Genomic DNA, 19,973 nt, shown 5'->3' on the forward strand with positions numbered 1-19,973 from the left:
TAAATGAAAACTAATTATACATATTTATTACATGTGATAGCATATTATACAAAATCTTACATAAAAATTATTCTTCTTCTTTTAACCCTATTTCATTTGCTTAGAAACATTACCTCCTGGAAACCCTGTACCTACCTCTGGAGGCCAGAAATGAGGCAGAGGCCAGATCAGCTTAGCTAAAGGACTTTGGACTTTAACCTTTCAACTCTACATGGTCATAGGAAGATTTAAATCCTTGGCTATATGTTTCAGAAAAGTTAGTGTTTTAGAGACTGAATGGAATCAAGTAAGACTGACCAGGTAAGGGCACAACTTAAGGGAACAGTGCATGATTCAGTAGACAGATGATGCTTTGAACAGAGGTGTTAGTGGAGATGGAATTGGACAGATTTCTAGGAACTGATGACTAATAGGGCATGTGGGACCAAAAGTGCCATCTTCATAAGCCTACCGATTGTTAAGTATAGGAATGCTCTAGTGTTTCCCAAAATTTGGAATAGGATTTCCACTGTTAGGGACTACAAGAAAAACAAATATAAAACAAACTAAAAAACTTTAGTTTGATTTGTTTCCTCTCTTCTGTTACAAGGCTCCCCCATCTCCAGTTCCAAAATCACCAAGAGCAGAGAGAATCTGTTTGGTTTGGATCTTTCCTGGGAATTTTTGGATGATACTTAAGCCCATTTGAAGGTCTGCCTAGGGAGCCTAGCTCTTTTTAAATATTTTCTTTTTGTGATTTGAAGTGCACAAAGTATAGACAAACAGACTTGGTCAGGAATATTGAAAGTGTTTATGTATTTTTTATGCACTATTTCTGTTTAGAAATCCTACTCAGATAGTTACCAAAAAGGAGGTATGAATCAAAAGCTATTAATCTTTCTTTCACTCCAGCTAACTTTGTATTTCTTTCCTCTTTAGGAAAAAAGTAGTCCATGGGCTAACCCTGACCCAGGGGAAGCCCTGATTTGGATTCCTTTATGACTGTGGAATATAAAAAACTGGGTTCTCATTATAGTCAGTCATGGCTGGGTAATTTATCATCAGCTTTATTGGCTAATTCTGTTATTATAAAAATTGATATTTCAAAATTAGATATTTTAGCTAGCCATTAAAAGATGAGAATTACATCTCAAGTATAAGAAAGATGTTTATTTTCTACTTTGCTTCCTATTTGAGTCTCTTAGTTTAAAACAAAACATACCTCCCTAATATATTTCTGGTATGAAAAAACCTGAAATTTTGCATAGGAAAGAATACATGAGAGTCATGAATTACTCTTTTAACCTAATTATCCGATACGTAGTCACACTTATGAAACCCCACTTTTGGTTGATCCAGGACTCTTGAATGCCACTGATCAAGAATGACTGAAGCGTAGACGGGGAGCCACGTGGGCCCCTGGTCTGGTTCAGCACAGCAGCACTCTCTTCCATTCAAAGTCTCAGATGTCTGCCCCTCTGCAAAGCCGTGAGGCCAATGTCTATAGCTGCTAAGCATGAAATCCCCTGCTTCTGTTTGTTTCTTTTGTTGCCACGAGTTAATAGGGACAGAGACAGGAGACAGCCCAGAACAAAGCACAAATAATGGAGTATTTCACCCCAAAAAGGAATGTGAATTGAGAAATACAAAGGGTAAGGCAAAGACAGACTTAGTGTCCTGAGGCAGTGTGATGTATTGGCCAGAAGCCTCAGCCCTGGGACATCGGGCCAGAGCCTTCATCTGTGAGCTTGCAGCAGCCCATAGGGCCCAAAGGTTTGACCCATCCTCTGTAAAAAACAATTTATTGTTTTTCCTACTAGGGTCTTAAAGGGCCATAGGATTTTTCACCTTGAAGAGGGGATTGCTCTGCAGACTGTGGAAGCATCTAATGCTTGGCTGCCCGGTGACCCAGGACTTCATCACGGTGCTCTATCACCCTGCTTATTATTTCTGCTGCAATTGGTGATGTTTTGAACTTACAAATCTTTTTTCACTTTTTTTGCAAGACCCAGTAGTTGCTCCAAGATACATCAGAACATATTTGACATTCACTTTTTTCTTTGAAATTAAAAAGAAAGAATTAAGAGATTACATGTTCACTGCAAGCTCTTTCCTTTGTATATATTTTTTCACACAACCCATTCTGTCCATGTTTTTTTCCCCCATATTTACCACTACACATTTTATTTACTATTTATTTGTGGTCTGTATTGATGTATACTTTTCATGCACATATTTTAGGAGGAAAATTTGAGGATTTTTTTAATATTTTTTTTCCTCCTCCCCTACTATTGTATTTAGAATTTGAAATTTCTGTTGCCACTATGGAGTTCTCTTTATAGACAAGCATTGTTCTTTCCAAAGGATAAAAAGAGGTTAAATGAAAGACTTAAAACAGCCAGAAAGAGAAGCCAATAGCACTTCACTATCCTCTTGTCTACCACCTCACTCCCCAACCCCTCCAGTCCCTTCTCTTCCTTCCCTACTCCAATTCAGCCCTACAGAAGTCATTCCTCTTTCCCTACTGGGAGAAAGATGCTGGTCTTCTGCAGAAAGTGAAGGGCACTTCAGCCATAAATTAACAGTAAGGAAGTAGTAAGACCATGACTTGCATCTTCCCTTCTTTCTCTAACCTATTCTTTTATATTGGCAAGCTTCCTGAAAATACTCTTTCCTTCTCTCCAGCAAAAACCATTTCTGATTGCTTGGCAGGACCAGGGCCACCAGAGGACACAGGATCTAGAGCCCAATAGCCCAGGTTGTGACCCCAGGTCTGTTACTTACTAGCCTTCTGGCTCATTTTCCTCTCTATCTGGACTCCTCAGAAAGCATGTAAGGTCTCCCCTGCAGGACACGCCCTCAAATGTGAGAAGCTTATAGTTCCCCTGGCTCAGAAATCCACTCAGAAGCCAGAATGCAGGGTTTAATTCCTGGCTCCACTTAAGCAAATTATCTAACCTCTTTTGGCCCTCATTATCCTCATCTTAAAACAGGAAACATACAGTACTTTTCTGTTTAGCTGTTCTCCTTAGAACAACGCCAAACACTATCCTGTCCTTAATAGTATTATTTGCGTGCGTGTATGTGTTTTAAAAATTATTAGGACACGTCTTTCCTCATGTCATTTGTAGAGCTTAAACAGCTCTTATAAATCCTATAACACATTTTGGTTGTATTTTCAAAATACAGATCATATTTTACTATTATAGATTTTGAAATTATTCTAAGTCACATTTTAGCTTTATAGACACTTCTTAATATTTTATGCATTGATATGTTTAGCATTAGGAAACACTTTTAGAAATTAACTTTCTTTTAAAAGCTTGTTTTTCAATGTGTGTTGAGAATTAGGATATACAGATGCTTGATTTTGGTTTTGAAACCCAAGGACTTAAGAAATGTACCCACTCTAAATTATGGGTGAGTTTTTTCTTGCTTTTAGGTGCCAACTAATGAAGTTGATATTTCATTAATCCTATAAGTACTTATTGAGCCTCTTGCCAGGCTCCTGTACAGATAAGCCTGGTTATCTAGCATAAGAAACACCAATATTTTTTTGATGAGATCCTGCTTAAGTAAACAGAGATGTTGGATAGTTTCACGTACTGTAGAATATAAATAACCAAAAATATAATAGTAGCAATACACAGCAAAAGTATTTTGTGAAAAATATACAGGTTTCCAGAGAGAAGGTTGGAGGTAAGGCAGTGGCATGAAGAGTAAAACAAGTGCTCATATAGAAGAGTAAAAATGTACCCCCAAAGTTACATAGACATGTAAACAGCTGGCAAGTTAATATAAATAAGAAAATCGGTATATTCAAAGAAATGAGAAGGAGCTAGTGTAGGGTTTGAGCAGTGGCTGTCTGGGTGTTGGGAAGTCCCAAAACTGACAGAAGAAAAATTTCCAGCAATTCTATAGAGCTTCAGTCAAATTGAAATCATGCTCAGAATAAAATCATGTATTCATGATGAAAAACAGAGCATCAATTGAAACAAATACCATGTCCCCAAAGGCCAGGGATTTAGCACCACAGAATGGGTAGAAAATAGTGGCAAGAGAGAGGCCGGTGCCAGAGTGGGAGGGTTGGGAGCAACTCTGTCCAGAACCGTTCAGTTGTAGGACAGCACTGCCTCTCTGTTTTGGTGCTTGGCCACCTGGGTTGCTGTGAAATCAAACTTTCTGAACCAGCAACAGGACCAGAATAAATATGACTTTGGGTTATTGTGTGTAATTCTATCACCTAATTGTCATGGTTAGAAAAAAAATGCAGGTGTGTATTAACTGCAGTGATAGAAGAGTGTGTGAAAGAACCAAAGACTAGGAGGATGAATTAGTTCTTTCTGAGGGATGTGAGTGAAGATTTTCCGGGAAGATTCCCCCAGAGTACAATTTTGGACAGGAATTAACCAAGTTAAAAAGAGAGACCAGGATCTTTCTGAGTGAACAGGACCTGATGGCACAGGCATGAAGTGTTCAGACTCGGAAGGGGTTGTGAGCCATTTGGAGGGTTCTGGAGTCAGTTAAGTGGCAAGGTAAAGGGAAGTGAGACACACAGTTAGTACTTATGGGTCCTTTATGGTGCTGATTGTTGGGCGGTTTATTCATTGAGTCCTTACTGTATGTAGTTCTCTGTAAGACCTGCCAAATCCTGTCACTCTCTAACAGGAACAGGGACATTTTAAGACACTCTTGCTGCCTTGGTGCTGGGCCACTAGACTGAAATGCAAGTCCTCATTTTACCCTGGCAATTTAATCTTTTGCTTATTTTATTTTCCTAAAGCTTAAGATCACCTGCCTTCCGGCAAATATTCCTTAAAGATTTTGCTTATGCTCTTTAGTTAATCCACTTTTCAGCTACAGATTATTTGATTTTTCCCTAGTCTACAGCACAGAGTTATTACTGGTGATTCTGGTCTTTGCCCTTTCTCAAGAACTTGGCACACTGTTTCCTCCCATACAATGTGGGCTTATGGTGGAAACATCCTGTGTCCTGACATAATAAGAGAGATATACTGAGTGCTTTTGAAAAGCAACAAGCCATAGCTGACCCAATGAAAAGACTTGTGAACTGAAACAGTCTAAGCAACAGAAACCATGACCTTGGATGTGTGCCCTCCCCAACCCCCCATAGGTTTGATGCAGACTCCCTCTGTTTTCTATTCCTTGTTGTAACTTACTGCTGAGGTTGGGAGCCTTTGGTGCCTTGAGTTGAACTGGCATGGGGTGTAACATGTCAAGGCTGCTGTGGGCCACTGGAAGAGGGAGTACCCCTGTCTGGGATGTCTGGTGTGCCCCTGCCCAAGGAAGCTCACTATCACTTAAGGTTCCTTAGGAAAAATGAGCATCATGATGAACAGTTATTTTACCCGTATGGTGCCTATCTCATCGCATAATGCACTCAACTGATGGCTTTAACAGACTCCTGAAGAAAGGAAGTGGCAGATAGTGTTAAAATATTACTGGTTAATCATGGGGAGACTGAAGCATGGCTAGGTTTATGGGGCCTGAACAGTTATACAATGCCTTAGTGTCTGGCCTGGGAATGAAGCCCGAGTTGGCTGCTTGCTGTCAGGACTGCCGCCGGCATTGTGTTTAGCTTTGTACAACAGTGAAAGGGGCTTACTCTCAACAATGCTAGAGCCGCTTTAGGAGACAAACACAATGAACTTTGGTACAGTATAGTTAGTCTAAAGGCCAAAATGAGTAATTTTAAGTAAATTGACTATGAGATCCAAAGCTTCATTAAGTTTTAGAACAAAAAGCAAGTGAAAACTATGTACAGTTTTTAGGAACAGATTCAAAAACATAAACATTCTTCTTCCACTTGAAATAGTATATTCTTAAAAGTCTTGTTTGGTTGGCTCAAAATCTGACAATATTCCTATTTTCCATAGGACTTACATATTCTAAATAAATATTCAAAAATTTGGTGATTTATTTCAAAAACTCTGCTCTATGGTCACTGAAAATCTAGTTTTTGTGCTCTTTATTTTTGAAAATACCTTATTTCCATAGCCTGTGGTTTTGGGGGCAGTGCTTTTGTTTTATTCAGATTAATTTGAGTTCTTCCAGAAGTGTTGGGAATACAGAATCTGAAATTCAGGTAAGAGATCAGGATCCAGGGAGATGTCATGTTTGGTGCTTTGCCCGCTGCATGACTGGAACTGTGGACATGGGCCTGAGATCGCTGGGGGAATACAGGGAGGAGATAAAAGAATAGAGCAGAGCAGAAGGCTCTAAACTTGCCTGTTAGGTCAGATGTCTTGAGTTACCTAGGATAAATGAGCAGGCATATAGATATTAGTAGGTTTGTTTGCAGAGGTTTTACAGTCTGGATTTTTTAAAGGAGCAGAAAACTGTAATTTTTGTAAATTTTGGAACTTTGCCTTCCTCTAAGCAATAATTTAGGGGGGTTGCTGAAAGAAAAAGGGGGTCTCTAGTGCAAGAGCAGAGGCCTTCTATACCTTCGCCTTCCCTACCCCCACACACAAAGAAGAAAATAGGCCAGTAAGGGAATTCACTGTGTGATTAATAGTGTTGTCTGACATAGTTGAACCTGGCAGAGCTTTTCCTTCATGAATAGCTGCTAAACAGTGGTGATTTGAGGGAATGCACATGTACTTGTGCACACACGCACACAACCTGCCTCGTAGACAATCTCTTATCATGAGTCAAGGGGACTCAAGGATAAGAGGACATTTGCAAAAAACTAAACAGTATCAGGAAAACCTTCCTACAAATCCAGGATGCAACATATTGGCATCTAAAATGTTGTTTATAGTTGTGGTCATTAATCTTGTAGCAGCGTAATGGAACTCAAGTAAGGCCAAAGAAGAGCAAATAATATGATGAAGAGGTGGGAGGGGTTGCTATATGAAGGCAGATTGAAATAATTAGGACTCCTTGGGGTTGAAAAGACTGAGAGGAAATATGATTAGAGTTTAATAAATCTGTGAAGAATATGAGCTAGATGGTTATAGAATTGTTTACCAGAAGTAGGCAGAACCTCTTAAAAAGCAATTTCAAGTGAATTTAGGACAAGAAGAATTTCTTAGCATGCTGAAAAAGTAGATCCTATACAACAAGATCACTCTCAGAACTGGGCTGACTTCCGACACTGAACTGAAGTGAAGGAGACCAGGGACTTTCTTATTTTGGCATGGTTTTTTTGGAGCATCGAGGGCCCAGACAGAGGACCGATCAAGTTTCCTATTAGCCTTTTATTTATTTTTTTCTTTTCTTGGGTGACATTTAAATGTCATTCAACATTTATTCATTGGGGGTAGGTCCTATGCCACATTCTCTGCTAAGCACTGGACATGCTGGGATGAAGGTGGATACATACAGTTCTCACGGTCTAGTGATAGAAAAAAGAAATTGTCTGTTATAATTCACAAATGTGCTGTGAGAACATGACCCGAATTGCTAATATACTTTTAGGATTAGAGCAGGTGGGCCCAAGGGAAGAGCTGCTTAATTTGAGACCTAAAAGCTGATGAAAATTTAGCTAAGTCGGGAGCTAGGGGAAGAGGGAACAGCATATGTTGAATGCCTTTAGGTATAACAGGGTTTTCTTGACTGGTGAGAGGGGTATTAAGAGGAAAAGGATGGATATGAGATCTGTGGAGCATATCATGGAATGCCTTACAGATCGTGGAAGCATTTGGACTCAAGAGTAGTGGAGAACCACTGAAAGGAGTTAAGTAGGTATGACTATATTTTATTTTTATAACCAGTCACAGTAGCTTCCATGTGGAAAATAGTGAGGACATGAATAAAGGGCCTGGAATGAGTGGAGAATATTGGTATTCTACAGGTAATGGTGGCCTGGGCTAGGGAGATGTGGGCAAGTTCCAGTATTATTTCAGAGGTTGTATGGAATGAATTTCTTCACTAACTAGGTATGAGAAGTGGGGGAGAGAAATACTCAAGCTTGATTTATGAGAGGAGGACAGCCAATTAGGCCTCAGATTTTATCTCAGTGTGAAGAATTAGCACAGGCTTTTTACAGGTCTTCTCTCATGATCTCCAGATGACCTAGAAGCCAGTAGTCTGTCTGCCTCTCGGTCCCACCCTCTCTTTTTTGCCTTTTCTCTTGAATTATTCAGTGCTTAAATATTTGCGGCTCTACCATTTGGCACATAGTTGGCCCCTAATAAATGGATGTCAAATAAGTAGAAAGATCAAAAACTGCACAGATGATTTCTAGTCTCCCCAATGCCCTTGCCTTCCACTCCTGTGGGGTGCTGGGGTTCATGCAATGCACATGCCACGTGACCGTTTCCTAATACCCTGAGGTCAGCTGATCTGAAGCAGCACTTAACAAAGGTCAAGATGGCAGTGATATGCACAGGGACTCTACTTAATGATTTTTAAAAGCTTTTTATTTTGAGATATTATCAAAGAGTTGTCAGATAAACACAAGGAATTTTCCAGAGGCTCTTCAGTTAGCCATACCAGCTGTTAACATTCTGCCATGCTTGCTTTATGACACTCCTCATCCTATAGACATGGAGATGGCAGTGCAGATAGAGATTTAGAATTCTTCTTGGCCAGTTAATTGCAGGTACTCTTCACCTCCAGTTACCCGAGTGTATGTTTTTTCAAAGTAATGACATTCCTTACATAACATAGTATAATGATTGACTCCAGCACATTTAACCTTATGCAGCATCTCTGCTGCTCTCATCCACTTGTCGTCCCAATAATTTCATTTATGGCACTTTTTCCAGCCTGATCCAGGAGCTGATCCAGCAAAGCGCTGCATTTCATTATCATGTTGTTTTAGGCTTCTCTAACCTGGAACAGTTGTACAGCCTTTCTTTGATTTTTCAGACATTGAAATTTTAGAGGCAAACAGGCCAGTTGTTAGGCAGAATGCTGCTCACAGTGGCTTGGCTGAAATTCCCTGGTACTTAGATTCAGATTGTGCATTTTGGGCAGGAAGCTGTGTAATGACATCAGGCCCCTTGTGGTGCACCTGTCACAGCAGGAGGAGAGGCATGAAGCCCATATAGACACACCTTGGAGATGTTGTGGGTTGAGTTCCAGTTGACCACAATAAAGCTAGCAGCATAATCAAGTGAGTCACACAACATTTTTGGTCCCCCAGTGTATATAAAAGTTATATTTATACGACACTGTAGTCTATTAAATGTGCAATAACATGTGTCTGAAAAAAATGTACATACCTAATTAAATGTGGCATAGAGACTTAGAGTGAACACCTGCTGTTGGAAGAATGGTACCCACAGACTTGCCTTGTGCAGGCTGCTGTTTTTACCTTTAATTTGTATAACCACAGTATCGCCAGCGTGCAATAAAGTGAAGCCTATTAAAATGAAATTTGCCTGAATGTCTCAGGCCTCTGGATGTTAACTTTGATCACTTGGTTAAGTTGATATCCTCTGGTTTGTCCACCCTAACATGACCTTTATCCTTAATAGTGTACAGGTTGTTGAATGACTTCTTACTGCTTAGCCATTTTAAATGTTACTAAGCATTGCGTCCACAGTCTTATTTTAACAACTCTCATTTTCCCTTTTCTTGGCAGTGTTTTAGAGCACTCTGCTGCAAGGGACCACCTCCTGCACGGCCAGAATATGACTTGGTGTGCATAGGCCTGACCGGCTCTGGCAAGACCAGTCTGTTATCGAAGCTCTGCAGTGAAAGCCCCGACAGCGTCGTCTCGACCACAGGTAGGTGATAGGCCAGAGTCCTGCTCCTTTCGCTTTCTCAAGAGATTCCTTTTTCTCATGCTATTGGAGGACCCTCTGTCTTATTTATGGCTAAATGCTTTAGTCAGTTTATTTCACTTTTGGGTATTCTATTTTGCAAAAAAAGGTTTTTAATAGCTTTGACTGGATGATCCCTGTACCACTCTAGTTGGTCATTTCAATGCCACTAAGTAAGTCAAGCTCAGGAAAAATGAAAACCAATGAAGCATGAACCCTGGACTTCTAGGGCTGTAACTGTCGAATTCACCTTGGCTCCCTGGAATCTCACCCTCCCTTCCATTGTCACTCCAGCCTACTTGTGTCAGTCATGTACTCCCCAGATAGTACACCAAGAGGTGAGTGGGGCAGAAGCCATTGACTACGTTTGCCATACTGTTTCCTGAGATGACCGAAAAATGTTGATGGAGGCAGTATTTCTCAATCCAGAGATTTCACCTCTCAGGAGATTTGGCAACATCTCAAGACATTTTGTTTGTCACAACTGGAGGAAGAGAAGGGTGGCACTGAGATCTGTTGGGTAGAGACCAGGGATACTACTGAACACTCTACAGTGTGCAGGACAGGAATCCCGCCCCTCACCTCCCCCAACCCCCCCTCCGAGAAACTATCTTGCCTCAAATATCACTAGTGCTACTGAGGGGTTTTGTTACTCTGCAAATGTTGCTGCTTTCTCTTCTAACAATGAAGGAGGATGGAAAACGTAAATTAGAAAAAATAATGGAAAAACAGTGGTAGGAGATGAAGACAGCTGCTATGGGAGGAGAGCTGATAAGGAGGAAGTATGAGCTGAGACTTTGTCTGGGCAAGTTGAACAGACTGGTAGTCAGCTCACTGGTTCTGAACACTACAGTGTGCTGTTCTAGTATTAGAACTAGGACTAGCAATGACCATGGCATATGCTAGGAGACTGAGTCTGCTAGCCACATAGTTCATGTCTAGAAATACATGGAGGAGGAGAAGCCATCCATCTGTGTTGCTTGGATAGGGGATGGGAACAGTGCATGGAGGAGTTTTCTACATAGAATCTTAAGATGAATAAGCCTAGCAGCCAAGCAGAAATGAAAATGAAATGGACAAAGAAAGGATTTCTGGGTAGAAGGAAAGCTTGTGTGAAGGCAAGGGACCTGATTGGCACCTTCTGGGGACCACATTTCTGTGTGGCTTTAATGCACAGCTAGTAAAATGTCAGGAGACTAATTGTAAGAATAAGGCAGTGACCCATTCTTGGCAAACTTTTTCTGTCTTGCTCTGGAATTTGACCTTTTCCATTAGGTAGTAGAGATGTTAGAGTATTTAAACATGAAAACTTATGATCAGATATCACAGTAGCCATGATGTAAGGCTGTACTGGGGGATGTACTCTAGCTGTTAACTGAGGTAGTGATGAGAGAGAAAGAAACAGAGAGACAGAGAGGTAATAGATAAGGTACTTCTATAAGTGAGAAAATATGGTGGCCAGTTGGATTTGGAGGGTGAGAAAGAGAAAAAAACACCAAGCGTGACTCAGGCCCTAGCTTTGGTGATAGGTGGATGATGAAATTATTTACTAGCACTTTCAATATATAGGAAAAATATTGATGACCATATTATATCAGTTCAGTTCAGATTTTGCCACCAAGTAAGCTAGGGAAAAAGTTCAAGTTTTGAGAGCTTTTCAGATTTTAGAATTATAGAGATGAAAATGGATCTGTAAAGAGACAGAGACAACTTGATTCTAGGATAAGGAAAAGAGGGAGGCTTCATGGTGACTGGTAGGCCCTCAGAGGCCCCCTTGTGCAACCATTCCTTAATACCATCCTTTGCTCCAGACAGAGGGAGCACTCCTGTGTCACCATTGCATGTTGTCTGTTTCTGCCATTTACTGCTTGCTGTTTACATGTCTATCTCCTCAGCCAGGGATGAAATGCCTGTGGGCAGATAGAACAGTTTACTTGGCTGTATGCAGCCAGAGCCTGGCACTGTAGCTAAGCTTAGACAGAACTAAAGAGGCTTGTTGAGTGAATTAGCAGACAATAGTAAATTGAATCCATATGTTTTTAATAAAGTTCCATACCTCCATGGACCTCATATATGGTAAATAAGAGTCTTTTTCCATGTTCTTTTAATCACCTGAAGCACAAAGTTTTGTTGACATGGCCATTGTCATATAGGTAGTGACAAGTAGGAGGCCAGTTTAGGTCTTTAAATGAACTTTAATGGTACATAAGGCTTAGGATTTCTTTCATTCATTCTTAATAATTTATTCATTTATATATACTTTGCATCATTATTATTATTATTATTTTTTTTACATTTTTTGCTTTCTCTCAGATATAGTCCCCATAGAATTCCCACCATCAGTTCACCCACGTATCATCACCATAGTCCTTCATGGTGCTTACTGCCCTCATTCCGATCTCTCTCCCTCCATCTCTCCTGCAGAACTCCGATTCATAGTTGTCTGATTATTTTTGTTTTGTTGTGTTGTGTTCTTTTTATTGTTACTATTTTTGCCTTATTCGGTTCCCTTATATTCCTCCTATAAGTGAAGCCATCTGATATTTTTCTTTTTCCTTCTGACTTATTTTACTGAGCATAATCCCTTCTAGCTACATCCCTGTTGCTGACAATGGCATGTGTTTATCTTTTTTTGATTGCTAAATAGTATTTCATTGTGTGTGTGTGTAATATATATACATATGTAAAATATGTGTGTTTGTGTGTAGTGTATGTGCATGTGCATATATATGTATATATATATGTGCGTGTGTGTATGTGTGTGTGTATGTATCACATCTTCTTGATCCAGTCATTTATTTTGGGGCATTTGGGTTGTTTCCAAGTCTTACCTATTGTAAATAGTGTTGTGATAAACATGGAGGGTACAGGTATACTTTTGAATTAATGTTTTTGTGTCCTTTATGTAAATACCTAGGAATGCTAGGTCATATGGTAGCTCCACTTTTAGTAGTCTGAGACCTCCAGACAACTTTCCATAGTGGTTGTACCAGTTTGCACTGGCAGTATAGGAGAGTTTCTTTTTCTCCACGTACTTGCTAAATTTATTGTTGCTAAATTTTTTGATATGTGCCATTCTCACTGGTTTAAGGTGTTTACTCATTGTGGTTTTGATTTGCATTTCCCTGATTATAAGTGATGTTGAACATTTTTTCATCTACCTGCTGGCCATTTGCTACCTGATTTTCTGATGAATTAGATATTAAATTAAATATCATATTTTGTATGTCAAGTTCTTTGACTTGCCATGCTGAACCAGGCACAGTGCCTGTTTGGAGGTCTCTGCCACCAAGAATGATACCTTAGGAAGATAGGTTTTTCTAATGATAAAGTTTGCATTTATTCAATGTTTACTATATGTCAGGTGCTAAAAGAGAATGTTATATGTGGTATACTTGATGGTATAAATATGGGCATTAAAAGTAGTGATTGTCCTATCTGGGAGACTGAAAAAGGCTTTAAGAACATTACACTTGAATAGGGCCTCATGTGATGGTTAAGAGATAAGTTGAGAAGAATAGAGTGAGTAAAGACAAAAAGCATGGAAAGCATTCAGAGAAACATTGGTTGTTCTATTAGGTCAAATCTCAGGACACAGTGTTATCAGGTGCAGTGTAACCTGAGGTAACTAGAAAAGCTTTCAAGAGAGATCTGGAATATGGAGAAGTGTCTCAGCAGAGCCTATAAGGTGAGAATATAGAGTTAGATGTAGATGTGACAGATAATGAATAATAGACAGGAAAGAAAATGAAAATAATCCAGGATGATTATTTATGGCCTGGTGATTGAGTGAATTATAAAAAGTAGAGAAAACATGACAGACAGTTTTAAGATAAGAGATAATGAGCTTGGTTTTAGACATGTTAATTTTGAGGTGTTGGCAGAACTTCCAACAGTGATCCAGATGCCAAAAAGACAAGCATTTGTAGAATTGGGAAATAGAGATATATGGTTAGGAGACAACTGAATTGTTGGATTTGGATGGGATTGTTTAATTGTTGAATTGGATGGGTAGATTGAGGGAACACAAGCTTTAAGCACCAACTATTTTATTCATTCTTTCCAGATTTATTGCTTTTAATGAGACTGCGACTGATTTAGGAACTGAGGATGCACCAGTTAATAAACCAAACAAAATTTCCTGCCCTTTGGAGCTTACATTTAGCATTTGACAAGGAAATTTAAGTCAGGAAATCAAATATGAGCACTAGGTCAAAGAACCAGAGTTAAATAACACAAACATAAGTCTATAGTGTGAGAAGGGACCATTGGCTGTGATGACACTGTTATTAATGATCCAAGGTGGGACAGGTGACTAGAGTGTTAGGGTAGAAATGAGAGGATAGTGAACAGGCAGAGGGAATGAGGTATAGACTATTCATTTTACTCCTTAGGTAAGATTGCACATAAGCTACTTTTTCAGAAAGGCAGAGAGAAATAGACCAAGCAGTAATAAGGGAATAGGAGCATCTTAGTGGGCAGAGATGTGAGGATGGTGATCAGGGAAGGAGGAAAGCCTGAGGATACTCCAGAGAGGTGGAAAGTGCAGGAATGGATGAAGCTTCTCCATTCTTGAAATACCATAATAGTTTATGCTCCCACCTGAAACAACAACAGACTCAAGAAAATGTGTGTGAACCAGATTGTAAGAAAGTGAAATCCCTGAAAGAGAGATGAGAAACAAATGAGGTGAGCCTACAATTGCCCCCCAGCCCATTGCCATGTGTGAGTTTCCAGGCCATGAACTGTTCAGAGGGAACTGAGGATCTGAGGTTGGACTTAGTATACTTTCAGCAATGATGGAGCTTAGTGTCAAAGCAAATAAGGCAGGTAGCATCAAACAACCTCATACCAGAGAGGAGAGATTGATACAGTGAGGAAAAACTCCAGCATTCTGCAGAGAACATTGCCTTTTGTGTCTAGGAAAGTACTCAGTGCCTTCACTGAGGAAACTACCCAAGGCTAGAACATGAACAATTTATTTGAAAGGGTTAGAGGAAACAGTGACTAGTGTTCACACAGGCATGAGCTTTACCTCTGTTTCCACCAGCTAGAGTGGATAAGTCAGAATTCACATGATAGCAGTAGGGTACTCAGCAAAGTCTTGCCCTTGGAACCACCCAACACTCAGTATCTCTAAGCTGATAAAAACACAATTCCACACTTAACAAGGTAAAACTTACAGTATATCAAAGATTTCCAGGCATGCAATGAGGCACAAAAGCATGATTCATAATGATAATAATCAAGTGAAACTGATTTAGAACCAACAAAGATATTTGAATTAAGCAAAGATGGACATTAAAATTGCCACTGTAACTAAATTCTGTTTGTAAAATTGAAACATGGATGATATTTTTTAAAGACCTGAATAAAATGGTAATTCTGAGATGAAATATGCACTCGATAGGATTAATTGCAAGTCAGATATTGCAGGGGAAAAAAAAAAGATTAATGACCTTAAAGACACTGGCCTTTGAAACTATAAAATAAAGAAGGGAACAGAAAGGGAACACAAGGACCATCAGTGAGCTGTGGGACAACTTCAATTCACTTAACGTTATTAATTGGAGTTGGTGAAGTTGGGGAGTGAGAAAAGGACTGAAAATATTTGAAGAAACAATGGCTTAAACATGTCAAACTTAACGGAAACTACAAACAACTGATCTTAAAAGTTCACTGAATCCGGCCCTCCCTGGTGGCGCAGCGGGTTAAAGCACTGCACTGAGAATCTAAAGCCGCTTCCGCATGAGTTCAATTCCCGCCTGCCCCGGAGGTGACCACATGGTGTGGCAGACCTCTCCTGACCCGCCCACTGCTCCCCTCAGCAGTGTACTTCGTAGATCTGCCTGTTCTGTTCCCCGCTCTGTCTCTGGTGAAGCCTCTCACCGCCCCTGAGCCTCTGGCCTGTGTACCCCACTTCTGTATGTACAAATAAATAAATCTTTAAAAAAAAAAAAAAAGTTCACTGAATCCAAAACACACCTGAGACATGAGCAGAACACTAAGGCACATCATAATAAAATTGGCTCAAAAGCAGTGTTAGTGTTGGTTAATTCTATGTGTCAACTTGGTTGAGCCATGGTGCCCAATATGCGGTAAACTATGATTCTAGATGTTTCTGTGATGGGCAGTTGCTAGATATTTTTGGATAGCCTCATAAGGAAGGAAAACTTATCCTTATCAGTTGCACCGATTTGGGAAGAAAAGCTCTAGTTCCTAGTGGAGGGTGGAGGGAAGAGTGTGCAAGAAAATGTTGAAACCCAGAGAAGACGTATTAGCAAAGTTGAGGCTACCTGTGATTCAGTGAAAACTTCAGGACAGAGTTGAACATGGAAGGCATGAAGTAAGCATATAGATAAGAAAAGGTAGATGCTTTTTGGTGGAGCCCATGTGTGCACTGTAACTAATGAAGGTAGGCAAGAAATTCATAGAACAAGTTAGTGATGAATGAGGAGAGGCAAGCTGTTTGGTTATCAGAGTACTCACAAAACCAGTCACAGCAAAGCACAAGATGGGCATTACTGTCATGTCTAACTTATACTGAGGTTTTGCTATTCCTAGCAGACATATATAGATGCACATAACTAATGAACAAAGGACGTAGAAGGAAAGTACTAATGTAATAACACAGTCCAATGGCAAGAAGAGGCAAGTAGAAGAAATGAGGACGTCAGAAAGCTATGTGTGCATGTGAAAATTCAATCTAGAAGATGGGAGAATAGCTACAGGTGGCCTTAGGAGGATCATTGACAGAGGAAAAGATCAGGAAACAGCAATATACAAATTTAGAAATTACTGGAAAGCTAAAATTAACAAGACAAATAGAAGAAGAAAACACGACTATTGAGAATTCTTTCTATCACATATTACAGAGAAGAATTTATGGCTGTTCCATTTAGACAATTCAATCGCATTTATAAATAGTATCTAGAAGGTGATCAGTAAATTAAGCCTGCAAGTAGATAATTCATAAAAAGATAAATCGTTAATACATATATGGAAAAGTTTAACTTCACCAGATGTTTAACTTTACTACAAACTCAACTTGACCAGTGAATTTATTCTTAAATTTACCAAAATGTGTTTGATTTTAAGAGACCTAGTGATGGTATAAATGTGGTGGCTTTGGTATGTGCATGCATTGATGGTGGCATTGTGATTGGTGTGTCCCTTTTCTTCAAAAGTATTTATTAATATAGATAAGAAGTTACCAAAATACTCATATTCCTTTATCTAATAATTGTGCTAATTTTTTAAAAACATGTAGCTTTTACGAAACTATATGTACAACAATGTCTTGCAACAATTTGTATAACAAATAATTTCATTGACTTCAAAGAAGTTTGTTAAGTTATAGTACCTCAAGTAGAAATGATTATAGGTTGGAAAATATTTATAGTCTTCCATTGAGGAAAATTCAGTTTACATTCATTTGTAAAATTAAGCTGTTTTGCACAGCTTAATTTTGAATTAAAAATACAGAGAATACATAAAAATAATAATGTGCCTTGTATGCCTGAATTGTGTGAAATTTTAGCCTTTCAAATTATTTCTCTTAAGTCAACTTAAATGAAATATTTGTTGGGAGAGTTGTTAGCAGTTGAAAAAAGAATCTATCTTGAGAATTGGTTTCTTAAGATGAAAACATACTAAAAGAAAAACATTTCCACCCAATTTCAGCAGGGCTAGAATGTAACTTCAATAACTTTTTAACTTGCGACATAATTATAAAAAGATAGTTATAGTATCAATACCTTAAAGGGCCCAAGAAGTCCTTCCGGAAGCAGATCCTATGGGTAGGAAAGAAACACAGATAAGATGCACCTTGTTCTAGAAAGAGGAGGAAATGAATTTCTTGACTGATACATGCACAAATAACTTGTTGATAAAAGAGATTGTTAGCCTGTACATTACATAAATAATGCCTTATTTCTTTTTAAGCAAGAAACAGAGTTCATGATAGTACATTGGTGTAACATGAAGTACAAGTGACAGAAAATTGAACACGTGGAACTGAAAAAGGCCTAACATATTTTAGGGATTTATTACTACTGCATTTGAAACACTGTCAAGTAGTATGTCATTCAGTTACAATAGTAAAAAAAAAAATCATGATAATTTGAAAGAACTCTACATAAAGTCAATGAAGATTTGTATGAGGCTTTAATTAACGTTAGTGTTAGCTGCATGTGTATTGAGTCAACAACAAAAAAACAAATTAGAAAGTCACATTTTGGTATCTGCTAAAGGACTGTTTTATAAATGTCATTGGATTAAATTTCCTTTTTATGATTTTGAAATCATATTTAGAATTTCACTAGACCCTTGTCTAAACACCAGAAAACTCTCATGGCCAAATTATGCCCTTGGTTGAGGTCAAAGACCACCCAACCTGTGGATTTTCTTTCTGAAAGTTCAGCAGTTCTTGGAGTGACCCAAGGATATCAGCACACAACAAGTATTGGCATGTTTATGTGCAAATTCTTGCCTGTTGTGGAGTCAGGGGAGGAGGTTGATCTGTAAAATACTCATGTGTTCCACACAATGAGTAAAAATAGACTAGCCTTCTTCCCAAGTTAAGTTTGTTACAATTCCAGGAATGCTGCCTTTGCATAAAAAAAAAATATTTCAAACCCAGTTCCTATGTATCAGAGTCTTTGTTGGATTTAAGGACTGAAAACCCAAAATTAAACGTCTGTGCAAACAAATATTTCCCCAAAGAGTTACAAAGTCACATATTTATTAAAGTTTGTGGGGTTAAATCTTAGGGGAGGTTTCAGTCTTACTAATGTAATTTAGATAGGCCAGGAAAAAATGACTGCATAATTTAAGCTTTAGCCATCAGATTATTTGAAAGGAGCCTGGAGAGACCTACCCCTGAGGCCTTCAGCCAAATACTAGAGGCCTTTGATGATTGACTCAGTTGTTACTGTTATTTCCTTCTTGTTTAGTATAAATAATAGAATCCTAATTTTAGAGGAAATTTTAAGGAGCTGATCTAGTGCACTCATCTTGTAGAAGAGGGATTTAAGTTCAAGAAAAAAAGTGTAGCTGGCAAGTCTAAAAGCTGTGGCTAGGACTTCTGGGACAGCTCTTGTTATATCCGCACATCAACTCCTGGTGGAGGGAATCTGAGGATACCTACTTTTGGAAGAAACAACAGAATGGGGCTACTGTCATGGTTGAGTCAGCTGGATGCTGCTCTCTCCAAAAATCCTAACTTTATTAATAAAGTCGATTAAAATGTACTTTTCTAAATACGTGCTATTATTATTATTCCATGAATATGAAGGCAATGTAGTATAAATTTGAAGACTTACTTTGTTTCTTTGTTGGATTATTTATAAATGGGAGGGAAAATAAATGATGGGCTTAATTGTTTTTCCCCCCAATCAGCTCCATTAGTATTTAGGCTCAAAACTGGACAAAATAAATGAATTTTGTAGCTTGGAGTAGTAGAGGCCGTATTATAGTCTATAATGTAGGGTTTTGATGATGAGACCTGGTTTCAGATTTTGAAAATATTGATGACACTTAGTATTTTGGGCAAGGTTCTTCACATCTCTCCTGGAACAGTAGTACAGTCATTACTTTAAGATTTAGTTAAAGTTAAATTAGAAATAGACTCATTCATGCATCACATAACAATGTTTTGGTCAACAAAGAATCCTATCTAATTGATGGTGGTCCCTATGTAGTAAGCTAGACCCTCTAGGTTTGTATAAGGATACTTCATGGCATTTTGTGCAATGGTGAAGTCAGGTAACAAGGCTCTCTCAGAATGTATGCCATTGTTAAGTGACACATAATTATATAAACCCTTAGCATGAATCTTTAAGCAAACATTAAGATTCTGTTGTGTGACTATGACTGACATACTAGGGTTTCTGAGTCATGTGTGAGAGAAAATTTACTCTCAGAGTTAGATACAGAAGTCCTGAGATTTAATATTTTTCTTTGAAGTTTCTTTAGTTTTCATGTATCTTTCTTACTAATTGACAACATTTGCAAAGTGACATTATGGATCCTTGAGATTAGCTAGAGCACAAACACAACAAATAAATAAACCAATCTGTAATTATAACTTTGAAAGTCACAAAGAAGACTTATAGGCTGGAAAAACAAAATGAATCTATTTTAAGGGCACCAGAGAAAGCTTGCCTGAAGAAGTGACGTTAAAACGCCACCACGATGAATAAAGAGATTGCCAGCAGAATTTAAAGAAATGTTACGGAGCAATATGTACAAGTGCCC

At 38.7% G+C, this 19,973-nt stretch overlaps 1 protein-coding gene across 1 annotated transcript in view; it reads left to right on the plus strand.

The window, feature by feature from the left end:
• Nucleotides 1-19,973, plus strand: part of ARL15 (ADP-ribosylation factor-like 15) — a 360,786-nt gene that overhangs the window by 111,924 nt on the left and 228,889 nt on the right. The window contains exon 2 of the mRNA XM_004678326.1: nt 9,536-9,680. Coding sequence (XP_004678383.1) covers nt 9,536-9,680 — 145 coding nt within the window. The remainder of the gene's footprint in view (nt 1-9,535; nt 9,681-19,973) is intronic.

The sequence above is a fragment of the Condylura cristata genome, unplaced genomic scaffold (genome assembly GCF_000260355.1).
Source record: "Condylura cristata isolate star-nosed mole 26May11 unplaced genomic scaffold, ConCri1.0 scaffold00007, whole genome shotgun sequence".
NCBI classification, from domain to species: Eukaryota; Metazoa; Chordata; class Mammalia; order Eulipotyphla; family Talpidae; genus Condylura; species Condylura cristata.